The sequence below is a fragment of the Cibotium barometz genome, chromosome 48 (genome assembly GCF_041138505.1).
Source record: "Cibotium barometz isolate CiBa-2024 chromosome 48, ASM4113850v1, whole genome shotgun sequence".
Lineage (NCBI taxonomy): Eukaryota > Viridiplantae > Streptophyta > Polypodiopsida > Cyatheales > Cibotiaceae > Cibotium > Cibotium barometz.
Window position 1 is genome coordinate 38,617,103 of NC_141093.1, and position 19,761 is coordinate 38,636,863.

The 19,761-nt window shown below is 44.8% G+C and overlaps 2 protein-coding genes across 3 annotated transcripts in view; one reads left to right on the forward strand and one right to left on the reverse strand.

Annotated features, from left to right (window-relative positions):
• Positions 1-4,446: 4,446 nt before the first annotated feature.
• LOC147611159 (HNH endonuclease domain-containing protein) overlaps positions 4,447-19,761 on the reverse strand; it is a 60,132-nt gene continuing 44,817 nt past the window's right edge. The window contains exons 3-4 of one of the 2 annotated variants that reach the window (XM_086785829.1): positions 4,841-4,975; positions 4,447-4,740 (exon numbers count right to left, since the gene is read on the reverse strand). In XM_086785829.1, coding sequence (XP_086641955.1) covers positions 4,739-4,740; positions 4,841-4,975 — 137 coding nt within the window. In that variant the 3' untranslated portion in view covers positions 4,447-4,738. Of the gene's footprint in view, positions 4,976-19,761 lie in introns of both variants that reach the window. The other variant, XM_086785827.1, reaches the window with a different exon arrangement.
• LOC147611160 (uncharacterized) lies at positions 9,730-18,405 on the forward strand. Its single transcript, XM_086785079.1, has 6 exons — positions 9,730-9,993; positions 10,107-11,561; positions 11,645-11,966; positions 12,089-12,502; positions 18,189-18,246; positions 18,290-18,405. The coding sequence occupies exons 1-6, from the start codon at positions 9,890-9,892 to the stop codon at positions 18,403-18,405; spliced, it is 2,469 nt and encodes an 822-aa protein (XP_086641205.1). The 5' UTR covers positions 9,730-9,889.

The following is a 19,761-nucleotide window of genomic DNA, read 5'->3' on the forward strand; positions in this document are numbered from 1 at the left end:
ACTTCATATTTGATCTAGGTGGATATTGCCCGCATGCTCGTGACTTGGGGTGATACGACTTACCCTTTTGACTCAAGTGGTATGAGATCTATGGCTATGATCAGGTAACTCCTTGGTTTCATATTTGACCCTGGAGGACACATTATTAGCTTTGTCATCAGGCATTACACTATATTCCTTCACATTTGATCCAAGGGATTAAACTCCCTTGATGACCATGTCCACATTTAGCTTTGGATGTGATTTATGGCTTTATATATAGCTAATCAAAGCCAATATAGACTAAGCTAGGCTAATCTAGATTAATCTAGGTGTAGCTTTCTTTCGTAAAACAAGTTCATGCATATAATTCACATGGCAAGCCACTGAAAATGGATACAGAAACCATGAAAATTTTTTAACAATATAAGGTTGCAGATCAAAGATCTCTTTTTAAAAATTTGTTAAAAACTTACTATCATGTAGAAGAGTAACTTATTTCATCCTCATAAAAGTGATCCCATCTAGGATCTCAATATCAAAGACGTGGAACTTTAGTGCAGGGGGGGAGTAATTAAGGATCCCCTAGAACTCTCATTTCCACGTCTCTCTCTCTCTCTCTCTCTCTCTCTCTCTCTCTCCAAGTCAAATGTTTACATTAGCCTTGTCGAGGCATGTGTCTTTAGGTTTTGCCTTAGAGCTGTAATCTGAAACTTCCCATGTGGGTGCATTAGCTCATCCGGTCGCGTCCTCACACCGGAATGCTCCTTGTCAAAGGGGTGAAGGGAGAGCTCTCTATAACTTGATGGAGGCAACAAGAGATCCATTTTCAAATGGTTCTCTCTCACAAAAGACAAGGGAAGAAGAGGAAGCTAATTCAAGGAAAAAACCTACAATCAAACCTATCTAGCATGCATCCATCAAGCACGCAAGATTCAAAAGCATACATGCAAGCAAGAACAGGAAGAAGGAGAGCTCACAAGTAAACTATTGCAAGCGAATGATTTTGCCTTACTTATAATAAAAAATGACTTTTACACAAGTGACTAGTTTGCACACTAGGCAAACTTAAAAATGGTCCGAGACCCTGTATTACTAGTCTTAAGCAACTATGTACACTAAGTCCGTAGATTTTCCCTACTTAACATTAAGCACATGGTAAGGCTGTTTTATATGTTCTAGCATCATCTCACAATAAACAAGTGTCCATTCGTACAGGTAAGATGGCAAAGTACCTTACCATAGATCGGGTGAGCAAAACCATATTAACCTATGGAGTGATTGATATACCCCCCTTCTTAATGGTGAGACCGAATCCTCATGTCACCCAAGTTAGTGGGTGAAATTACTGTCAAGAAGTAGATGGTGTGGATGTTTCACAATATACCATGGAGTTGGCATGACGATCACGATTAGGTGGTTCGTTCGGAACCAATCCTCAGGTAGATTATATAACATTAAGCACATGGTAAGGTTGCTTTATATGTTCTAGCATCATCTCACAACAAACAAGTGCCCATTAAGCGGTTCATTGTCCGGATCTCATAGCGTGATGCCGAGAGAGATGGGGCATTTGCTTGAGGAATACATCGGCCATGGCAAGGTGGTTGCGGTGTTGAATTCAAGCCGAAGGAGAGATCTAGTGTCCTTCATGATTCGAGTAAGGCTGGAGAGTGATATTGGTGGCCTGTTGGTGCTGCTCATAAATGGGTGTTTGAGAACAATTTTATCCTCCATGCCCTTCATGATTCAGGTAAGGCAGGAGAGTGATATTGGTGGCCTGTTAGTGCTGGCTCATAAATAGGTGTTTGAGAACAACTGCTACCTATTCTCCTGACCAAAACCCTGTAAATCGTGACAACAAGCTTCAGATACACTCTTTGGGGTGGGGCGGGGGCGCTTGGATTTCTTGTTGGGCAAGTAGATGAATACCCATGGCAGGGTAGCTCAGAGAACCGGCAACAAGGGAGAGTCGTTGGAAGGATAGTTGTAAAAGAGGAGATAGGCCCAGGAGGTACAACCAGATCAAGGGGCAACTAACCCACTCGAGCAGGGCGCCAACCTAAGACAAAGGACCCTCTACATGAATTGTCTTCAGATCCCCCTCAAACCCATGAGCAAAGGGAGGACATTGAGCTAGGCAGTGGTGAAGGCATCGACGGAGGTGTTTATCATGTCTATGCCTTTGTTCACCCAAGCGGCATTGAATCTTACAAGCCGGTGCCTCTCAACAGTACTTGCGGAAGTTCCCAACCATAAAGACATGTGCAACCTAATGGGGCTCGTGATGTGGGAGGTGGGCAGATCCGTGCGTGCTCCAACTGGACGTGGTGGTGAGGAGCTCCCTGCTCGGACGGACTAGATGCAGAGATGGATGAGAAGGGGAGAGCGTGGAGGAGGAGGAGGAGGAGGAGAAGGCACCAGCAGCGCAGGCGTAGGGTGGAGTGCAGGGCGAGGCACAGATGGGGGGGCGCAGAGGCAACACGCGGGAGAGGGCATGGGCGTGGAGACCCCCGCTCTCAAGAGTCTGCCACCTTTGCAATCTCATTCTTGTAAAGTTTAAACTTCAAAAACGTTTGTGTATTGGCCATAGAATCACCTCCATGTCAAAAACATTAAATGAAAGCTTCTAAACAAACACTAAAGCCTTGGGAGTAGCAAGCTTTGATTTGCATGAATATATATCGACAGCTACACATGATTGAAAATGTGCCTCACATGTCTAATTTACACCTCAAGGGCTTCTATTTGTTTTAGTGGAAGCTTCATGGCATCCCTTGTAACTCGAGCCTCATCCACCTGGGACCGGCTTGTCCTAGAGCCCACCAAACATGTGGCATATCCAAAATGTACCCCAGCACGCACGCACGTGCGCGCACACACACACACACACACACATTGTGTCTGTGTGAAAAATGTCCCCCAGCACGCACGCATTGTGTGTGTGTGTGTGTGTGTGTGTGTGTGTGTGTGTGAGAGAGAGAGAGAGAGAGAGACTGTGTGTGTGTGTGTGTGTGTGTGTGTGTGAGAATGAGGGTTTTGACACATTCTCAAGCTTGTTACATGGGAACTGGGTCCATAGATCAAGTCTAAGAGACAACTACCGAGATAAAGACTATGATCAAAGGCCTTTATCAACAAAAGCTTGAGGGTATTTGGACTTTAGGACAAACCAAGAAAGGTGGTTCAAAGGGTGTACTTCCGCTTCTCTCTCCTAAATCCACTTGATAGCATGTAGTGTCTTTTCAATCGAAAGAAATTTTTCATAGGGCATACCTGCACCAAGCTATTCACTCCTCCATAGTTAATTTAGTATCTTTTCTTTGTACTTCCACCTATCAAAGGAATTTCATATCAAAAACATTAAATGCAAGCTTATGAACTAACACTACAGCCTTGGAGTTGGTAGCAAAGCTATGATTTGCATGAATATCAAACATGCAAGGTCAAATTTCTTTCAAATAGTTCATTGCTAGAATACAAACGTGTCCCATTGTGTAAATGCTCAGCTTATAAATAAGCTCTATGATTGTTCCAAAATTCCAATCAATCAAAAAGCGAATTCGGGCTTCAATTCTTGGAAATTTAGAGAGCACGTCTAGATGTCACAGGCTCATTCACTTCGAGGCTGCTTCATGTACAATTTAGAGCTCTTTCAGTGAAGTTTTCGTAAAAATATCCCACAACAACAAAGTCAAAACTCTTCGAGCTTTCTTCATAATACTAACGTTTGTCATCAAACAAACCAGATCCCATAATAGCTGAATTCCAATCCTTAAAGATGTTGCTCAAATATTCAAGCAACAACACTCATATCCTGTTTGAATTGCACAAATTAAAAGCAATCAAAAGCACAATTCTAATAGCTATACGTTATTATCTTCCATATGAGAGCTCCACTATCTTTTGACTATGAACCTCATAATGTCCTCAAAAGTAATGAACCTCATAATGTCCTCAAAAGTGACTCTACCATGCCATAGGGAACCTTTTCCCAGCAGACCCCACTAGTTTTCTTTCTAGTTTGAATCGCACAAATTAAAACCAATCATCAAAAACACAATTTTAATAGCTCTACATTCTTATGTTCCATATGAGAGCTCCACTGTCTTTTGACTATGAACCTCATAATGTCCTCAAAGTGTGCTATCGGGAAGCTTTTCCCAGCAGATCACACTAGTTTGCTTTCTCCAATTATTTATCTCAAGTCATGACAGTTCATGTGTTGAATATTCACATATCAAGAAGACAATCGATATCATTAACTAGCCTTGCACAAGGCCTTGTTGAAGTCTCTAATCAAGATTTTCAACCCACATTATATGGGGAGACCTTATCCACTGTCCCACATGGGCAGAGGAAACACACCATCCAAACCCTTGCACATTCGATGCCCATCTGGTGGGGGCAAGGGAGCTGTATGTGAAGAGCATGTTAGGATGTCATGCATAAGACAAAGTTACCAGATACAACAATATTTAAATTTTATAAACAAATAGAATACCTCAATTTTCTCTCCTAAGAACACCTACAGTGATGACTAATGTGCTTTAGTGGCTAATTTAGGATGGACAGTTATTGTTCCCTTTCGTCCGGGGTCAGGATGTGACCCGTAGACACCCTAAACATGATACCATCCAAAATATAATTAACACTTTTAAGTACTGCAGGCCTCTCAAGTGACCTACGTGTAATACCAATTTTTTCAAAAACGAATCAGGATGGTTTCAGCTGTAGCTTGTGTCAAAAAGTTCCAACTTCCTGCACACAACCAAAAGCAAGCTCAACAATCAATGTGTTACTAACAGGCCTGCAATCAATACCCCTCAAATCTCTGTGGAAAGCTTGTAAGGAAGTTCACATGATGCCATTTCAGGGCCCTTGGCTTTTGAAAGGGCAATGCCTAAAGTTTCTCCAATAGTTTTGCATTTGCATTGGAGACCAGGACGAATAACATTTCCATAGACTGCCATCTCAATGATGTCTAGTTCCTTGTCTGCAAGTCACAATAATATTAAGGTCCAATCAGCACACTATATTGAGTTTTAGATTGTCCATCTACTACCACAGAAAGTATCTACACACATACCGTCCAAATGCACTCATACATACAGCATGCATATATGTTCATAAGCACATATGCCAACATTCATGCATACATGTGTAAAGAGTGGAATGTGTCACCATCTGTGACAAAAGCTCCGTGAATAGACAAAAGCTCCGTGAATATTGGCCTACATGGATGCCTAGATCAAAATGTATAAGCTATTAAATGGGAGATCATCCAGTACAGAAAATGGGAGATTATCAAGTAAAGTGTGCCAAACACCATTGGTCTTGTTTTTTGTGCCCGAAGGAATGCCATAGGACATGTGTATCCATTGGTATGGTTAGTGGGGGACACTTGGGAAGCACCCCCATGGGCCCCCACATTTGCCTGAGCAATGCTTTTCTGAACAAGAGTTAAATGAAGGACATTTATGTGTGTTCATAATGGTCGGTTCACTTGCAAGATTGCCTTCACTATTTTAATGGGGGCATTTTACTATGGTGGAGAGATGGAATTTCAATCGCCACCCTCCGTACAGGCCACCTTCATTACATACCCCCTCCGTACCTCAAGCCTGACACCCCATGTAGCATGCGGAAGGCTTGGAGAAGAATCGTAAACTTGATTAGAGCACAGATTCAGCACATAAACTTGACGATTTGCAATGAACAAATGAAAGAGAGATATGGGAGAGAGTACACCGTATTGGGTCCCAGATAACCCTCTGAAGGGTCCCCACCGTCGACGTGTATTTGCTTGAATTGATGAATGTGTAATGCACTGACTGTTGGCTGCAAATCAGCACCAAAACCTGTGTCTTTGGACCTTTCCAGAGCACCCGAGAAGGGCACAAACAGGCTTCCTTCTGTTGTACAATCTGGACAGCTCCTGATGCTTGCATTAATCCTTCACATGACCTCTATGGGCTGTGTTTTCCTTCCACAAGAGGTCGCCTCAGTTTTCAGCACCTTCCCCTTGCATTTTACCTCTACTTGGACTGCCCACGGCATGTGCACAAGGAAGGACTTAAGGCAAAGAACTCAAATGCTTAGACAAGGCTCGGTAGCACCCTTCTAAAGTGCATATGGGGCTGTTTGTATTGGCCTACTGGGCAAATATACTGGCCGACAGGTCTCTCATGGCATCATGATGCTCCTCAGTGGTTGAAGTCACCTTACATATTGGGGTGATGCTATTCTATTCTGGCTTATAGCTGTGATTGTTGTATGCCTTTTTCATACTTAATAGAAGTCTCTTTCTTGAAAATATATATATATATATTGGCCGACATGCAAAAGAGGACAAATATCCACATGTTTAATGCATTTCACACAAGTAGCCTCTTTTGAGATAGGTGCATATGCATGGGCACCTTGCATGGCTTTCCACCTGCCCCTTTGGCCTGGCCAATGGGCTGACAGCCCACAGCCCAGGGCCCCAAATAGCCAGGATAAACCCTGTATGTATGTTGCTAGTTTCCATGCATATGATGGGTTGACACAAAAGCTCCTCTACCTAAACCTAAGACTCTGACAGATGCCTGTACAGCCCGCTACTAGCCTAATAAGTGCCCGGAACATCAATACATCATTCAAGAGTGTCACATCGGTGTACGGGACAAGCACGACTGACTTGTGTGGGACACGTCACCTGGTCCCTTGTGAGCCCTTGTCAAGATACATAGCCAGCCAGTGTGCCACCACAAGAATGTCAAGGTCGTGTGCAGCCACAAGGCTTATGCTTATCTTGTACAGTCATGTCCACGACATCCACGTGTGGGATGCACATCCCCTCGTGCTTAGCTTGACGACAGGTCAGCAATGTTGTCAGCGGAGCCCTTCAACAATGCGGGATCTTATGATAGGATCTTGCATTAGCTTCTTCTTGAGGGTCCTTTGCACTGAGTGTCGATGCAAACACATGGTACCCATCCTAAATGTCGGGGGGTACTAGGTTTTGGTTCTTTGGTATCCACCAGACTATGGTCTTTGTCCACTCAGGCGGGTGACAAAACTAACCAAGGTCATCAGATGTCCTGAGTCCTGACATTCTTTGTCACGTGCACACCCATTGTCATGGCCCTGTGAAAATGGAATTGTACAAGTGTGGGCATGGTGGTTGCAGAGTCAGAATATTTTATGATTCACATGGGGGGTGCCCGGACAGAGTTTAAGATGTGTGGACATCCCTAGGTGTGAAGGGGGGGAACTAGAACATTAAACTTCAATGTTTATTAAAGTTTGCCCCTAGGCCTTAGTGGCCCCTAGGGACTTTTAAAGTTTGGGGCCCTAGGGATTATTTTGGGGAGGAGGGCCACTCCACTTTTGGAGTGTCTCTCTCTCCTCTCTCTCTCTCTCTCTTCCCTTTTTGGGAGTCGTGGAGCAAAAGTGGGTTCTCTAGCGTGGAAAAGCTGAGGAGGAGGAGGCGGCTGCTGCATATACTGGTTGTTGCTGTTTTCTGTGAGCTGTGTGCTGTAACAGGCCGTACAGCAGCCGTACAGTGCTGTACGACTGCAGGTACTACTGTGGACAGAGAGGCGCAGAGCTGTGGGACAAAGACAGGCGGCTGCGACTGCTGAATCCAGGCTGTACAGTGCTGTACGACTGCAAGTACAGCTCTGTACTTCCTGCAGGTACACTGTACGGCCAGTTTTGGAGCAAGTACAGGTGCTGGGCAATATTGTTGCAGACGGCACAGGCGACCAGTAGCAAATCAGCAGGCGACTACTTCTGGTTTTCTGCAGAAACAGCCCGTACCGTCAAGTACAAGCAAGTACAGTCAAGTACAAGCAAGTACAGTGCTGTTTTTCATATCTGTACTTTCAAAGACAGCATAGAAGTGAACACAAGGAGGAGGGTACAGACAAGTACATGCACATATGTGAAGCAGGGTTGTGGATACAAGTGCCTGCAAGTACAGATTGGTACCGTTGCTTCCTCCAGTGCTGTTTCACGAGCTGAATTTGGTAAGCTCCATTTCTGTTCATCTATCTCTCTTTCTACTGCTTGATGTCTGTTGCAGATATGAGTTATCTGGCCCCTTGTGAGAGGAGGGGTATGGCAGATTGACAAGGATTGAGACAGAGTTTGGACAGCATATGTATGTATGAGCTGAGATGATGTATCATGCACTTGAGTTATGCCAGATGTATGCTCATGGCTGCCCTGCTTAGTGGTCTTGGCTGATCAGAGGGAGACACAGTGTGTAACTGTGGAACACAGATCTGTGTGCATAGATCCTCTGTGCTAAGAGATATTGTGGGCCGTCAGATTGGACATACAGGTGTAAACTCTTGGCTGATTTTTGTTGTACTCAGCCATTCATATTATTATAATTGAATAAAGAAATACCGCAAGGGGCGCCAAGCTTTGGGGCCAACACGTGTCGCTTTGTTTTCAGATTTGGGCACTCTAGCTCCAATCTGTTTTGTTTTCACATCTAGACTACAAGTGGATGGGTGACTGCTAGTCTACCGCACTCTGGTTTCTATCAGAGGCCGGTTTCAAGGTTCCGTTGCCGGGACCAATCATCAACTTTCTGAAGGGGGTGAGCTCGTGGTTGCTTTGAAGAAAGCCATCACTGAAAATTCAGCAAACATGTCTGATACAGAGGATGAGTACTTCTATCATGAAGAAGAAGAGCAAGAGACTTCTCCTGAGAGAGATGTATCTGAGGATATTTTTGCAGGAGAACAGGCTGCAGATGTTGAGCCTTATGAGGATGTAACACAGCCAGAATATGTGCATGGTAAAGAGGATGATGATGATGCTCGGTTCAAAGATCGTTTGGCTAGTGTTATGGATACTTTTATGCAACTCACACAGAGCGAGAGATTTGCTGAATTTATGAGATCTCGCACAGAGCCCGAGAAAAAGAAGAAGAAGGTTCGTTCAAAGAATCTTCCTCAGGGTCATAGTGGTGCCATCCCACAGGAACCATCTTTTGGCCAGTTTCCGAATATGCAGCATGCTTATGGTGCAAACTCTCAGAGTTCCTTCTATGGACAGCCACCTATTCCTCAGCAGAATATGCATCCAGGTTATTTTGGTGGTGGCTCGGTGTTCCAATCCATGACTGGGGGTTATCCTCAGGGAGGCATGGGTATGTATGGGCCTTTTGAAGCCAATTTTCAGCCTGGCATGCAAGGGAATATGTATGGTGGTATGCAGTCCGGTATGCAAGGAAATATGTTTGGAGGCATGCAACCTAGGATGCAAGGCAATATGTTTGGTGGTATGCAGCCAGGTATGCATAATGGAATGTATGGAAACATGGCTGGAATGTATGGTATGCCTGGTGTGGGAATGGGAAATGTTGACCCAATGATGGGTATGAATGTTGGGGGCAGCAATCTTGCGAAACCACTTCCATATGATAATCTAATGCCTATGGGAAAGGCGAAGGATTACAAGGAAGGGGGAGCTGCAGTGAAGTTTGACACATTCAGTGAGGCCAAGGATAAACTTAAAGCACTTACCTTTTTACAGCAGTTTGATGCTGCTTTTTCTGGTGGGAATTACACAGAGTCCTCTAAGGTGAGGAAAGCTGCCACTTTTCTCAAGGGCAATGCTTTGCAATGGTGGTCTACTCTTCTTTTGCAGGGCATAGCACCCACCACATGGGTCCAATTCAAATAGGTTTTCTCTTCCGTACGGCTCACATCTACATTTGAGGTGGATGTTATGACCAGTGTTGCATAGAAACGCCTTTCATACACTTTTGAAACGTACGAAACGTTTCTAAACGTTTCGTACAGTATGAAACGCGTTTCATAAAACATGCAGTTTTTAAAAACCTTAAAAAACGTTTCTTTCCTGGATTCGTACGGCGCATATTATCACGCTTCCCAGTGGCCGCCGCATGCGAGTTCGTCGATTTGCGTGCCATCCTTCTTGTCCTTCCATCGCATCTGTCGACCCCCAGCTCCTTGGTGTCCTTGGGCCTTGTGGAGGTCTTCCAAAGGGGTAAAGTCCTGTTTTGCTTTAAGTTGGTTTTCTCTGTACAACTCACAAAACAGCACACTTTTTTCTCTTCCATCAATATTTATGGCATATCTTCCACGGTGTCGCACTTGCAGGGCCAACAATCTGCATTTATCCTCGTCTTGTAGGATGCCTCGAACAGGTGATTCTCTTTGGAACAATGTCACCTTCGAGTCTAGATATGGTGGCTCAGGCTCCGGAAAGTGGAAATGCAACTTTTGTGCTGATAAGCACCATGGCAGTGTCACCAGGTTGAAGGCACATTTCTCACAAACAAAGGGTTTCGGCATTGGGCCATGTAAGCATGTGCCACAAGAAATCTATGATAGCCTCAAGGCTTGGAAGGCCATGCAGCTAGGTATCCCCCTTGAGGATATCCCCAATCTGGGAGAGCCTGAAGCACGTCAAAGTGTCTCCAAGAGGACTCGCAGTATCAGAGAGGAAGATACCAGTGGTGAGGTTGCAGGTGGTGTTGCAGGTGGTTCTAGCTCGGCACCTCGAGCCAAAAGAACTAGTCTTCCAGTGTTCAAGAAAGGACATGTACAGGCAGGGATGCAAAAGGCTGCCATGAAAGAGGCAACGAGGGAGTTGATGAAGTTGTTTATTCAATGTGGATTATCCTTCCACATTGTCAGGACTCCTCGATGGAAGAAGGCAATGAGAGCTATCTCCCGCATTGGGTGTGAGTGGGATGGCCCCTCCTACGAGACATTGCGTACTACTGAGCTTCGCAAGCAGCAACTGGCTGTGGAGATGGAGATGGAGCCTCTCAAGGCCACTTGGGCAAAGTATGGTTGTACTTTGCTTTGTGATGGATGGACAGATGCGCGGAAGAGAAATGTGTACAACATTCTTGTGTCCTCCTGCAAAGGCACAATGTTCATTCGTGCCATAGATGCATCGGTGCCAGGGATAGTGGTTACAGGGGAGTTCATTATGTCCCACATGCGCCAGGCAATCAATGAAATTGGGCCTAATAACATTGTGCAGGTGATCACGGACAATGGGTCCAATTGTGTATCCATGGGCAAGATGTTAGAGGAGGAGTTCCCCAAGATTGTGTGGACACCTTGTGCAGCACACAGCCTTGACTTGATGATTGAGGATGTGGGAAAGCTTGATTGGGTGAGCCATGTATTTTCAGCTGCATCTACCATGGTGAACTTTGTCACAAAGAGGCCAAAGGTTTTGAGCATGTACAGGGCCAATAGTGATCTTGAGCTTCTAAAGCCCTCCAAAACTCGGTTTGCATATATGTTTATTGTGGTGGAGAGACTAGTGAGAGTGCGACATGGCTTATTACGCACTGTTGTGTGTCGTGAATGGACAGCATGGGAGGACAAGGATGAGCCCAAGTCTATAGCATTCTCTCGTATGGTCATGAGAGATACTTGGTGGCAGGATGCAGAGGGACTTGTGAAGGCACTTCAGCCCATGTATAGTGTCCTTCGGCTCACAGACATGGAGGGAAGTACCATTGGGCTGCTTTATGAGTTCATGGACAGAATTGGTGAAGCTCTCAATGATTTCACTACCTTGTCGCGTGACAGGTGCTCACCCTTGGGCTTTAACTTTAGTCTTTGAGTTATTTTATAAATCTTGATCTCTTATGTGTGTCACATGTTACATGCAGAGTTCAAGATATTAAGGAGATCTGGAATCGGCGTTGGGATTGGTTTCATAGGCCAATCCATGCTGTTGCTCACATTTTGCATCCCCTTTGGAGGAATGAGGAGCAATACCTCAATGAGGAGCTAGAGTCAGGATGGATCGAGTACATTACCAAGTTGGTGGGAGTGGGAGGTGATATACAGCTGATGAGAAAGCTCGAGGATGAGCTTCTCATTTACCGCAACGGTAGCCATATGTTTGGGCGAGCTACTGCATTGCTCAGGGAGACACAGTTGGAGCCCGTGTCTTGGTGGGAGAAATACGGTATTGGGACACCCAACTTGGTAAGGTTTCTTGATTCTTGAATCTTGTATCTTTGTCTCGTGAGTCCTATTCTTTCAAAATCTACATTCAAATGCTACTGTCTTTCTGACTCTAACTTAACATTCTTTTTTGTGCAATGTAGAGACGGATTGCACTGAGAGTTCTCTCCCAGGATTGCAGTTCAGGGCCTTGTGAGAGAAACTGGAGCACATGGGCTCTTTTTCACACGAAAAAGAGAAATAGACTGTCCTCAGCACAATTGGAGAGGCTTGTCTTTTGTCATTGCAATCTCCGATTGCTAGAACAAAAGGGTCATCCCATTGAGCCTCGCCAAGTGAATCCAGACAAGATTGATATCATGAAGTGCAAGGAGATTCCCGACATTCCTCAGGAGGAGAGAGACATCTATTCTATGCTCTATGAGGAGATCATGGCTCCGGCTCGCACTACACGATCTTCTCGAGAGGCTAGTACTAGTGGTGCACCTGCACCTCTACAGGATGAGGCCTTTGAGGACTCGGCTACCGGCAGTGACCTTGAGAGTGAGGCTGCAGAGGCAGAAGATGCAGATGAGGATGAGCATGAGGATGCAGATGAGGATGCAGATAGTAGCTAGCAGCTGCCAGTATCATTTTATTTGGACATGTTATTTAGTTTGTGATGGGAGAGTGCAGAATTAGGGTTTAGAGTTCATTCATGGGAGACATACACAGAGAAGCAAGGGAGAGAGAGAGAGAGAGAGTTGTGGGGATAAGTCAACTCATGAGGCATGAGTGTGTGACTCCCCTATCACACATGTATATTGCACTAGTACACATAGTGCACTTAGTACATTAAAAGTACTAAGTGTACTATGTACTATAACTTATGGGCTTGTACACACTATAAGGGTGGGCATAACGCCTTTACCCCAACAACCTCCCACTTAAAGGCAAAGTGCCCTTAAGTAAAGGAAAAGAAAAAATCAGCATGTACATGATAATATACAAGGCCATATCAAGGCTGAAAATGGCCTCATCCAATGCCCATCAAGTGTCTGCAATGAGCAAACCGCTCCGGAGGCAAACTCTTCGTCAACAGATCAGCCGGGTTGTCATCCGTATGAATCTTAACAAGCTGAATTTGCTTGTTCTCTATCACCTCTCTGATGAAGTGATACTTCACATCCACATGCTTCGTCTTTGCATGAAAAACAGGGTTCTTTGCCAACTGAATGGCACTCTGACTGTCACAATGCAACAATGGAATATCCCCTGTATAACCCAAATCAACCACTAACCGAGATAGCCATAATGCCTCCTTGCAAGCCTCTGTGGCTGCAATATACTCGGCCTCTGTAGTAGATAAGGCAATGCACTTCTGCATCCTGGATATCCATGACACAGCACCTCCTGTGAATGTAAATACATAACCGGTAGTAGACTTCCGGTTATCTGGATGACCGGCATAATCCGAATCCGTGTAACCATGCACTAATGCATCCTGTTTGCCAAAGCAAATGCACAAATCCTGTGTGCCCTTCAGGTATCTCATGACACCTTTCACTGCTTCCCAATGCTTCTTGCCAGGGTTGGCCATGTATCTAGAAACCACTCCCACTGCAAATGCAATGTCCGGCCTAGTAGCAACCATGGCATACATGAGACTGCCACAAGCTGAAGCATACGGAATCTTGGCCATATCAGCCCTGTCACTATCCGACTGTGGGCTGTCCATAGCACTGAGTTTCACATATGGAGGCAAAGGAGTACTAGCTTTCTTCCCCCCGTCCATATTGAACCTCTGCAAGACTTTGCCAATGTATTCCTTCTGAGACAAATACAACACATGCTGATTTCTGTCCCGAAGTATCCGCATACCCAAAATGTGATTTGCATCACCCAAATCCTTCATATCAAAGGTTTGATGCAGCCTCTGCTTCAAGGCATCCATCTCTTTACGAGATTTCCCGGCAATCAACATATCATCAACATACAAAATGAGAATCAAGAGACTGCCATCCAAAGCTTTCTTGGTGTACAAGCAGTGATCTATGTCACTTCTCTTGAATTTCTGTGATTTCATGAATGTATCAAATTTATGATACCATTCTCTTGGTGCCTGTTTGAGCCCATAAAGACTCTTTTTCAGCTTGCATACAAGCTTCTCCTTTCCACTTACTGCATAACCCTCTGGCTGCTGCATATATATCTCCTCATGGAGATCACCGTGAAGAAAAGCAGTCTTCACATCCATCTGGATCAAGTCCAGATCATCATGCGCAACCAAAGCCAACACAGCTCTAAGTGTGGTCATTTTGACCACTGGAGAGAAGATCTCCTCAAAGTCCACACCATATTCCTGCTTGAAGCCCTTAGCCACTAACCTGGCTTTGTATCTTGGCTTTGCATCTGGTGCAACTTTAAGCCTGTATACCCACTTGCATGGCAAAACCTTCTTGCCTGCAGGCAAATGCACCAACTTCCATGTTTCATTTTTATGCAGAGAATCCATCTCTGACTTCATGGCACGCTCCCAAAGAGCCTTGTCTGCCCTCTGTAAAGCCTCTTTATAACATGAGGGCTCCCCACAGTCAGTAAGCATCAAGTAGTCAAACCCTGGAACAAACCTGTCAGGGGCTCTGGAGGGTCTTGTGGACCTCCGTACCCAATGACCATCATTTGCAGGTTGCTGTCCAGCCTGCATATCACCCATTGGTGGCTCCTGTTCCATGCCATAAGGCTGAAAAATCATGCCCGGTATCTCCTCTAACTGTGGTATATCCATAGGGATATCTTCTGCCATATCTGGCTGTCCATTTGGACCATTTTCAGCACCATTTAAGGGCTGGTTTTGCTGCTGTAATGGCTGATTTACAGCCCTTTGTTGTTGTCCATGATGTCCATCATCATCAAAGATGACTCTGCCAGGCTCCTGTTGCCTTGCAGGCTCCTTATACATGCATGTTTCATCAAAAATGACATCATTGCTGCGTATGATCTTTCTATTCATGGGATCCCAAAGTCTATACCCCATTTCACCTCTGTCACCATATCCTAGGAATATGCATTTGTGAGACTTAGGATCAAGTTTGGTGCGCATTTCCCTGCGTATGTGCACGTACGCAACGCAACCAAACACTCTCAAGTGCTTGTATGACGGAGGCTTCCCTGTCCATACTTCTTCTGGCACTTTCCCACCAAGCCTCGTGTTAGGTGACCTGTTTATAAGGTGAACGGCTGTCATAACAGCTTCAGCCCAAAAACCATGAGGTAATGCAGCATGTGACAACATAGAACGGACCTTCTCCTGTATGGTCCTGTTCATCCTCTCTGCTGTTCCGTTTTGTGGAGGATCATAAGGAGTAGAGAGCTCCCTCTTGATGCCTTTAGCATCACAAAAGTCCTGAAACTGTTTGGACATATACTCTCCACCATTGTCGGAACGCAAAGCTTTCAGTGTTTTACCAGTTTGATTCTCAACAAGAGCAACAAACTTCTCAAACACTGAGAATGTATCACTCTTCAAACGAAGAGGATAAACCCACACCTTGCGTGTGGCATCATCAATGAAAGACACAAAATATTTTGCCCCTCCCAAAGAAAGCTGAGGCATCTCACATACATCTGTATGCACAAGCTCTAACTGAGCATCTTTCTGTCCAAGAGCTTTCTTGTGGGGGCACTGTAGTTGCCTACCATATATACAATGCTCACAAAATTGAAAACTTGAAAACTTTAGAGAAGGCAAGTAACCCAAACGAGACAATTGCTCCATTCCCTTGACACTCATGTGTCCCAACCGGCTATGCCACATAGAAATTTCCGGCAGCTCGGTTGCATTTACATTAGCATGGTGACAAACACCTGCATGCATGAAATAAAGAGTGTCCACCTTAGAGCCTCTGGCAACAACCAGTGAGCCCTTACTAATCTTCCACTTTCCACTACCAAATGTGGTAACATAATCAGCATCATCAAGCTATCCAGTAGAAAGCAGATTCTTCTTGATCTCAGGCACATGCCTGACATCATGGAGCATAAGCTGTGAGCCATCTGAAAACACAAGCCTCACATCACCTCTGCCAAGAATCTTGCATGCATGGTTATCACCCAAATAAACCACTCCTTCATTGCCAGCAGTGTACCTGACAAACAAGTCTCTGCAACCTGTGACATGAAAGGAGGCACCTGAATCAATGATCCATGAGTGCATACCATGACCACCTGTAAGAAGTGAATGGGCATCAAGTGAAGACGTAAAGAGGACCTCATCCTCACTGCCACCTGCATGTGACACATTGATTTCTTCGATCTTGACTCCACTTTTGCCCTTTGGCTTTACGTCTTTGGCTTCATCCTTCTCTTTGTCTTTGCCTTTTCCCTTTTCCTTTTGATCATTTTTCCATTTATAGCATTGCTTTTTGATGTGTCCCTTCTTGCCACAATAATAGCATTCCAAATCCTTTTTGGAGCGAGACTTGCTCCTTCCCCTTTCTTGGCTTTTTCCCCTTTGCTGGGATCTCCCACGTGCATTCATTGCATTGGACTTTCCAACAGAGTTGTTTTTCCTGTTCATCTCTTCTTGAAGAAGAGCACCCTCAACATCTGCATATGACAGCATAGCATTCGAATTGCTAGTGGCTGTCCTGAATGTGTCCCAACTCTCTGGCAAAGTGCATAACAAAAAGGTGGCTTTGAACTCATCGTCCATTGCCAACTTTTGATTGATGACTTGGCTGACAATACCATTAAACTCATTGAGATGGGCTGTCATAGAAGCCCCTTCCTTCATCTGAAGGCCTATGAGTTTCTTCAACCAATACACTTTGCTTGAGGCACTTTGTTGGGCATACAAGTCCTGCAATCTCTGCCACATTCCCCAAGCTGTCTTCTCTTCACGAATGCTGAAAAGTAATGAGTCTGACACAGACAACATGATAGTAGATCTTGCCAGCTCATCCATATCTTCCCACTCTTCAGCTGTAAGAGAAGCGGGCATCACACCCCTTTCTTTGATAGGCTTGTGCTGCTTTTTCTGGAGCAACACATTGTAGCACTGGGTTTGCCAAATATCATAATTATGCGAGCCTTCAAGCTTCTTGATGTGAAGCAATGAAGAGCTCTCACCTGTGGTTGCCATAGCAAAATGCAACCTGTCAATGCCTGACTCCCTGCAAAATGTGCAAACACTGCACCAAAAGATGTGCAAACACTGCACCCAAAGCACACAAAGTGCTCACAAATGTTCTCCCAAGCTTTATCTCCCACTGCGGAAGCAAGAATGCAACTTTTCTCCCACTTTATGTGATGAAAACACCAAAATCTGGTTGCTGCAGATTTTGGACAGCACCTTAAACGTGCTCTTTTGCCCTTCCAAAGTACTGTACAGCAGTACCAAGTGCTCACCAATGATGTACCAAACCTGTCCCGGCAAGTACAGCAGCTGAAATTGAACCTTTTGGTCACTCAAAACAGTGTACAGCCATGCCAAAACATGCACAAAGCTGTGCCAAATCTGTACCAGCAGGTACAGTAGCAATAAATGCTCTCCTGGCTGTCCAAATGAGTGAAAATCAGATTTTTACAGTCACGAACACTGCATAAAACAGTCCCAAACAGAAATTGGGCAAAAGCCCCTTGACTGCAAGCTGATTTTTGAGGATTCAAGGCATAAATGTCTTGCCTGCTGCTTTGCCAAGCTCAACAAGCATACGAACTTGAAAAGCCCCTTGATTTGAGATCAATTTCTGATCATGCATGGTACATTGGCGCACATGAAGGCATCCAGAGTATTCAAGATGCTTCCCCCTGGCCACATATACATCCAATACATGAAAGCCCCTTGATTTACAGGCACATTGAGTGCTTGTAAGGCATCAGCACATTATCCATAGCATCAAACGCGATTGCCTGCATGCAAATCAACCAAATCGGCACAAGAGCCCCTTGATTTGCACTGCAATTTGCTGCAATTTTGCCCAAATGTGCGATTTTTCACATCATACAGCATGTATGAGTGCTTAATTGCACAATTACATCAAAAGCCCCAAATTTCAACATCCAATTTCTTGCAAATTGATCCTGATTGTGACCAATGTCACCCAATTTTGCCAATTTCGCTCAAAATTGAGCAATTTGGCACCTGTACCTGCTCAATTGCAAATAATGGACATAAAAATTCCCGAAATTGAAGGAAAATACCTCTAATTTGGGCTGAATTTGAGGGGAAATTCTGATTTTTCTGAGTTTCTTGACTTGCAGGTTGAGACAGAGGCAGTGGTGGCGGCGACTTCGGTGCTGGGCAGCTTCTGGAGCATCGGTAAGCTGGAGTTATTTCCTCTGTGTTTTGTAGCTTGAATCAGCCATCGTCACCTTGAATGAAAAGAAAGCTCACAGAACTGCTCAGAAAACCCTAATTTTCCTCGCTCATGAAAGCGATGATGGGTTTCTTGTCGTGAAGCTTGCCACTGCCTTTTAGTTCGCATGCACGCACGTGGCAAATTGGTTCTGAAGAGTGCTTCACACGTACGTCTGGCTTTTACGCTCAGTCGGCTGCAACGCCTCAAGGTGGCGAACACACGCGAAGTTGCTTGCTTCCAGCCACGTAGGCGTGTCGCCTTCGCACAGGTACGCGGACCTTACGCGGACCAGTTCGCCTTCTACGCCAACGCTCAGCGCCGGGCGCTTCACGTATTCGCTTACGTTTCGCCTAATTATGTTGACGCCCACTGTTGCTTTCGCCTAGCTTCGCCTAGCAGCGCTACACGATTAGCGCTGCTATTGACGCCCGTCTGCCTTGGCTGCTGTTCGCTCAGATGTTGCTGCTTCTTCGCTTGATTGGCTGCGCCTGAGTGGATGGGCAGCCCACGCTACTGGCTGGATGGCCTTGACTTGGGTGATGGGGCAGCACTATCTGGCCACAGTGCAGCCTATGCAGCAGAGAGATTCAAAAGGGCAAAGGCTGTGTGAAACGAGAGCTATGCAGCAGAGAGATTCAAAGGGCAGAGGCTCTGATACCAGTTGATGGGAGAGTGCAGAATTAGGGTTTAGAGTTCATTCATGGGAGACATACACAGAGAAGCAAGGGAGAGAGAGAGAGAGAGAGTTGTGGGGATAAGTCAACTCATGAGGCATGAGTGTGTGACTCCCCTATCACACATGTATATTGCACTAGTACACATAATGCACTTAGTACATTAAAAGTACTAAGTGTACTATGTACTATAACTTATGGGCTTGTACACACTATAAGGGTGGGCATAACGCCTTTACCCCAACAGTTTGAACTTTGGACATGTTATTTATTTTGATCTTGGATTTAGAGTCATGAATCATCACCCACGTGGTGATGCTTTTTGATTTTTGTTTAGTCATCAGTGATCACCCACGTGATTTGTGATATCATCATATCTTACATGTATTCTGTTTTTATTGAAATGAATTCAATGTGGTCTCTTAAAAGTTCTGTCAATATTTTTTTCTTTTGTATGTTTCAAGTAAAAAATATACATGTTTTTTCTGTTTTGTATGAAACCTTTTTTTACTCGTTTCTTACCTTTTATGAAACGTTTCAAAACGTATGAAACCCGTTTCATACCTGCCGTTTCTGAAACGCCTGGCAACTATGGTTATGACCGCATGGCACAAGCTGGATGCTTCAAAGTGTGATAGTTTGGAGGATTATAACAAGAAGTTTTGGGAAGCTTTACTCCCAGTGACTTCTTATCGTGCGGTGCCATTGTCTGAGCAGGTAGAGAAGTATTGTTTTGTCACAAATGATTGAAAATGCTATGACAGCTAATGCGTTACTCACAGGTGGTTCATCTGGGTTTAA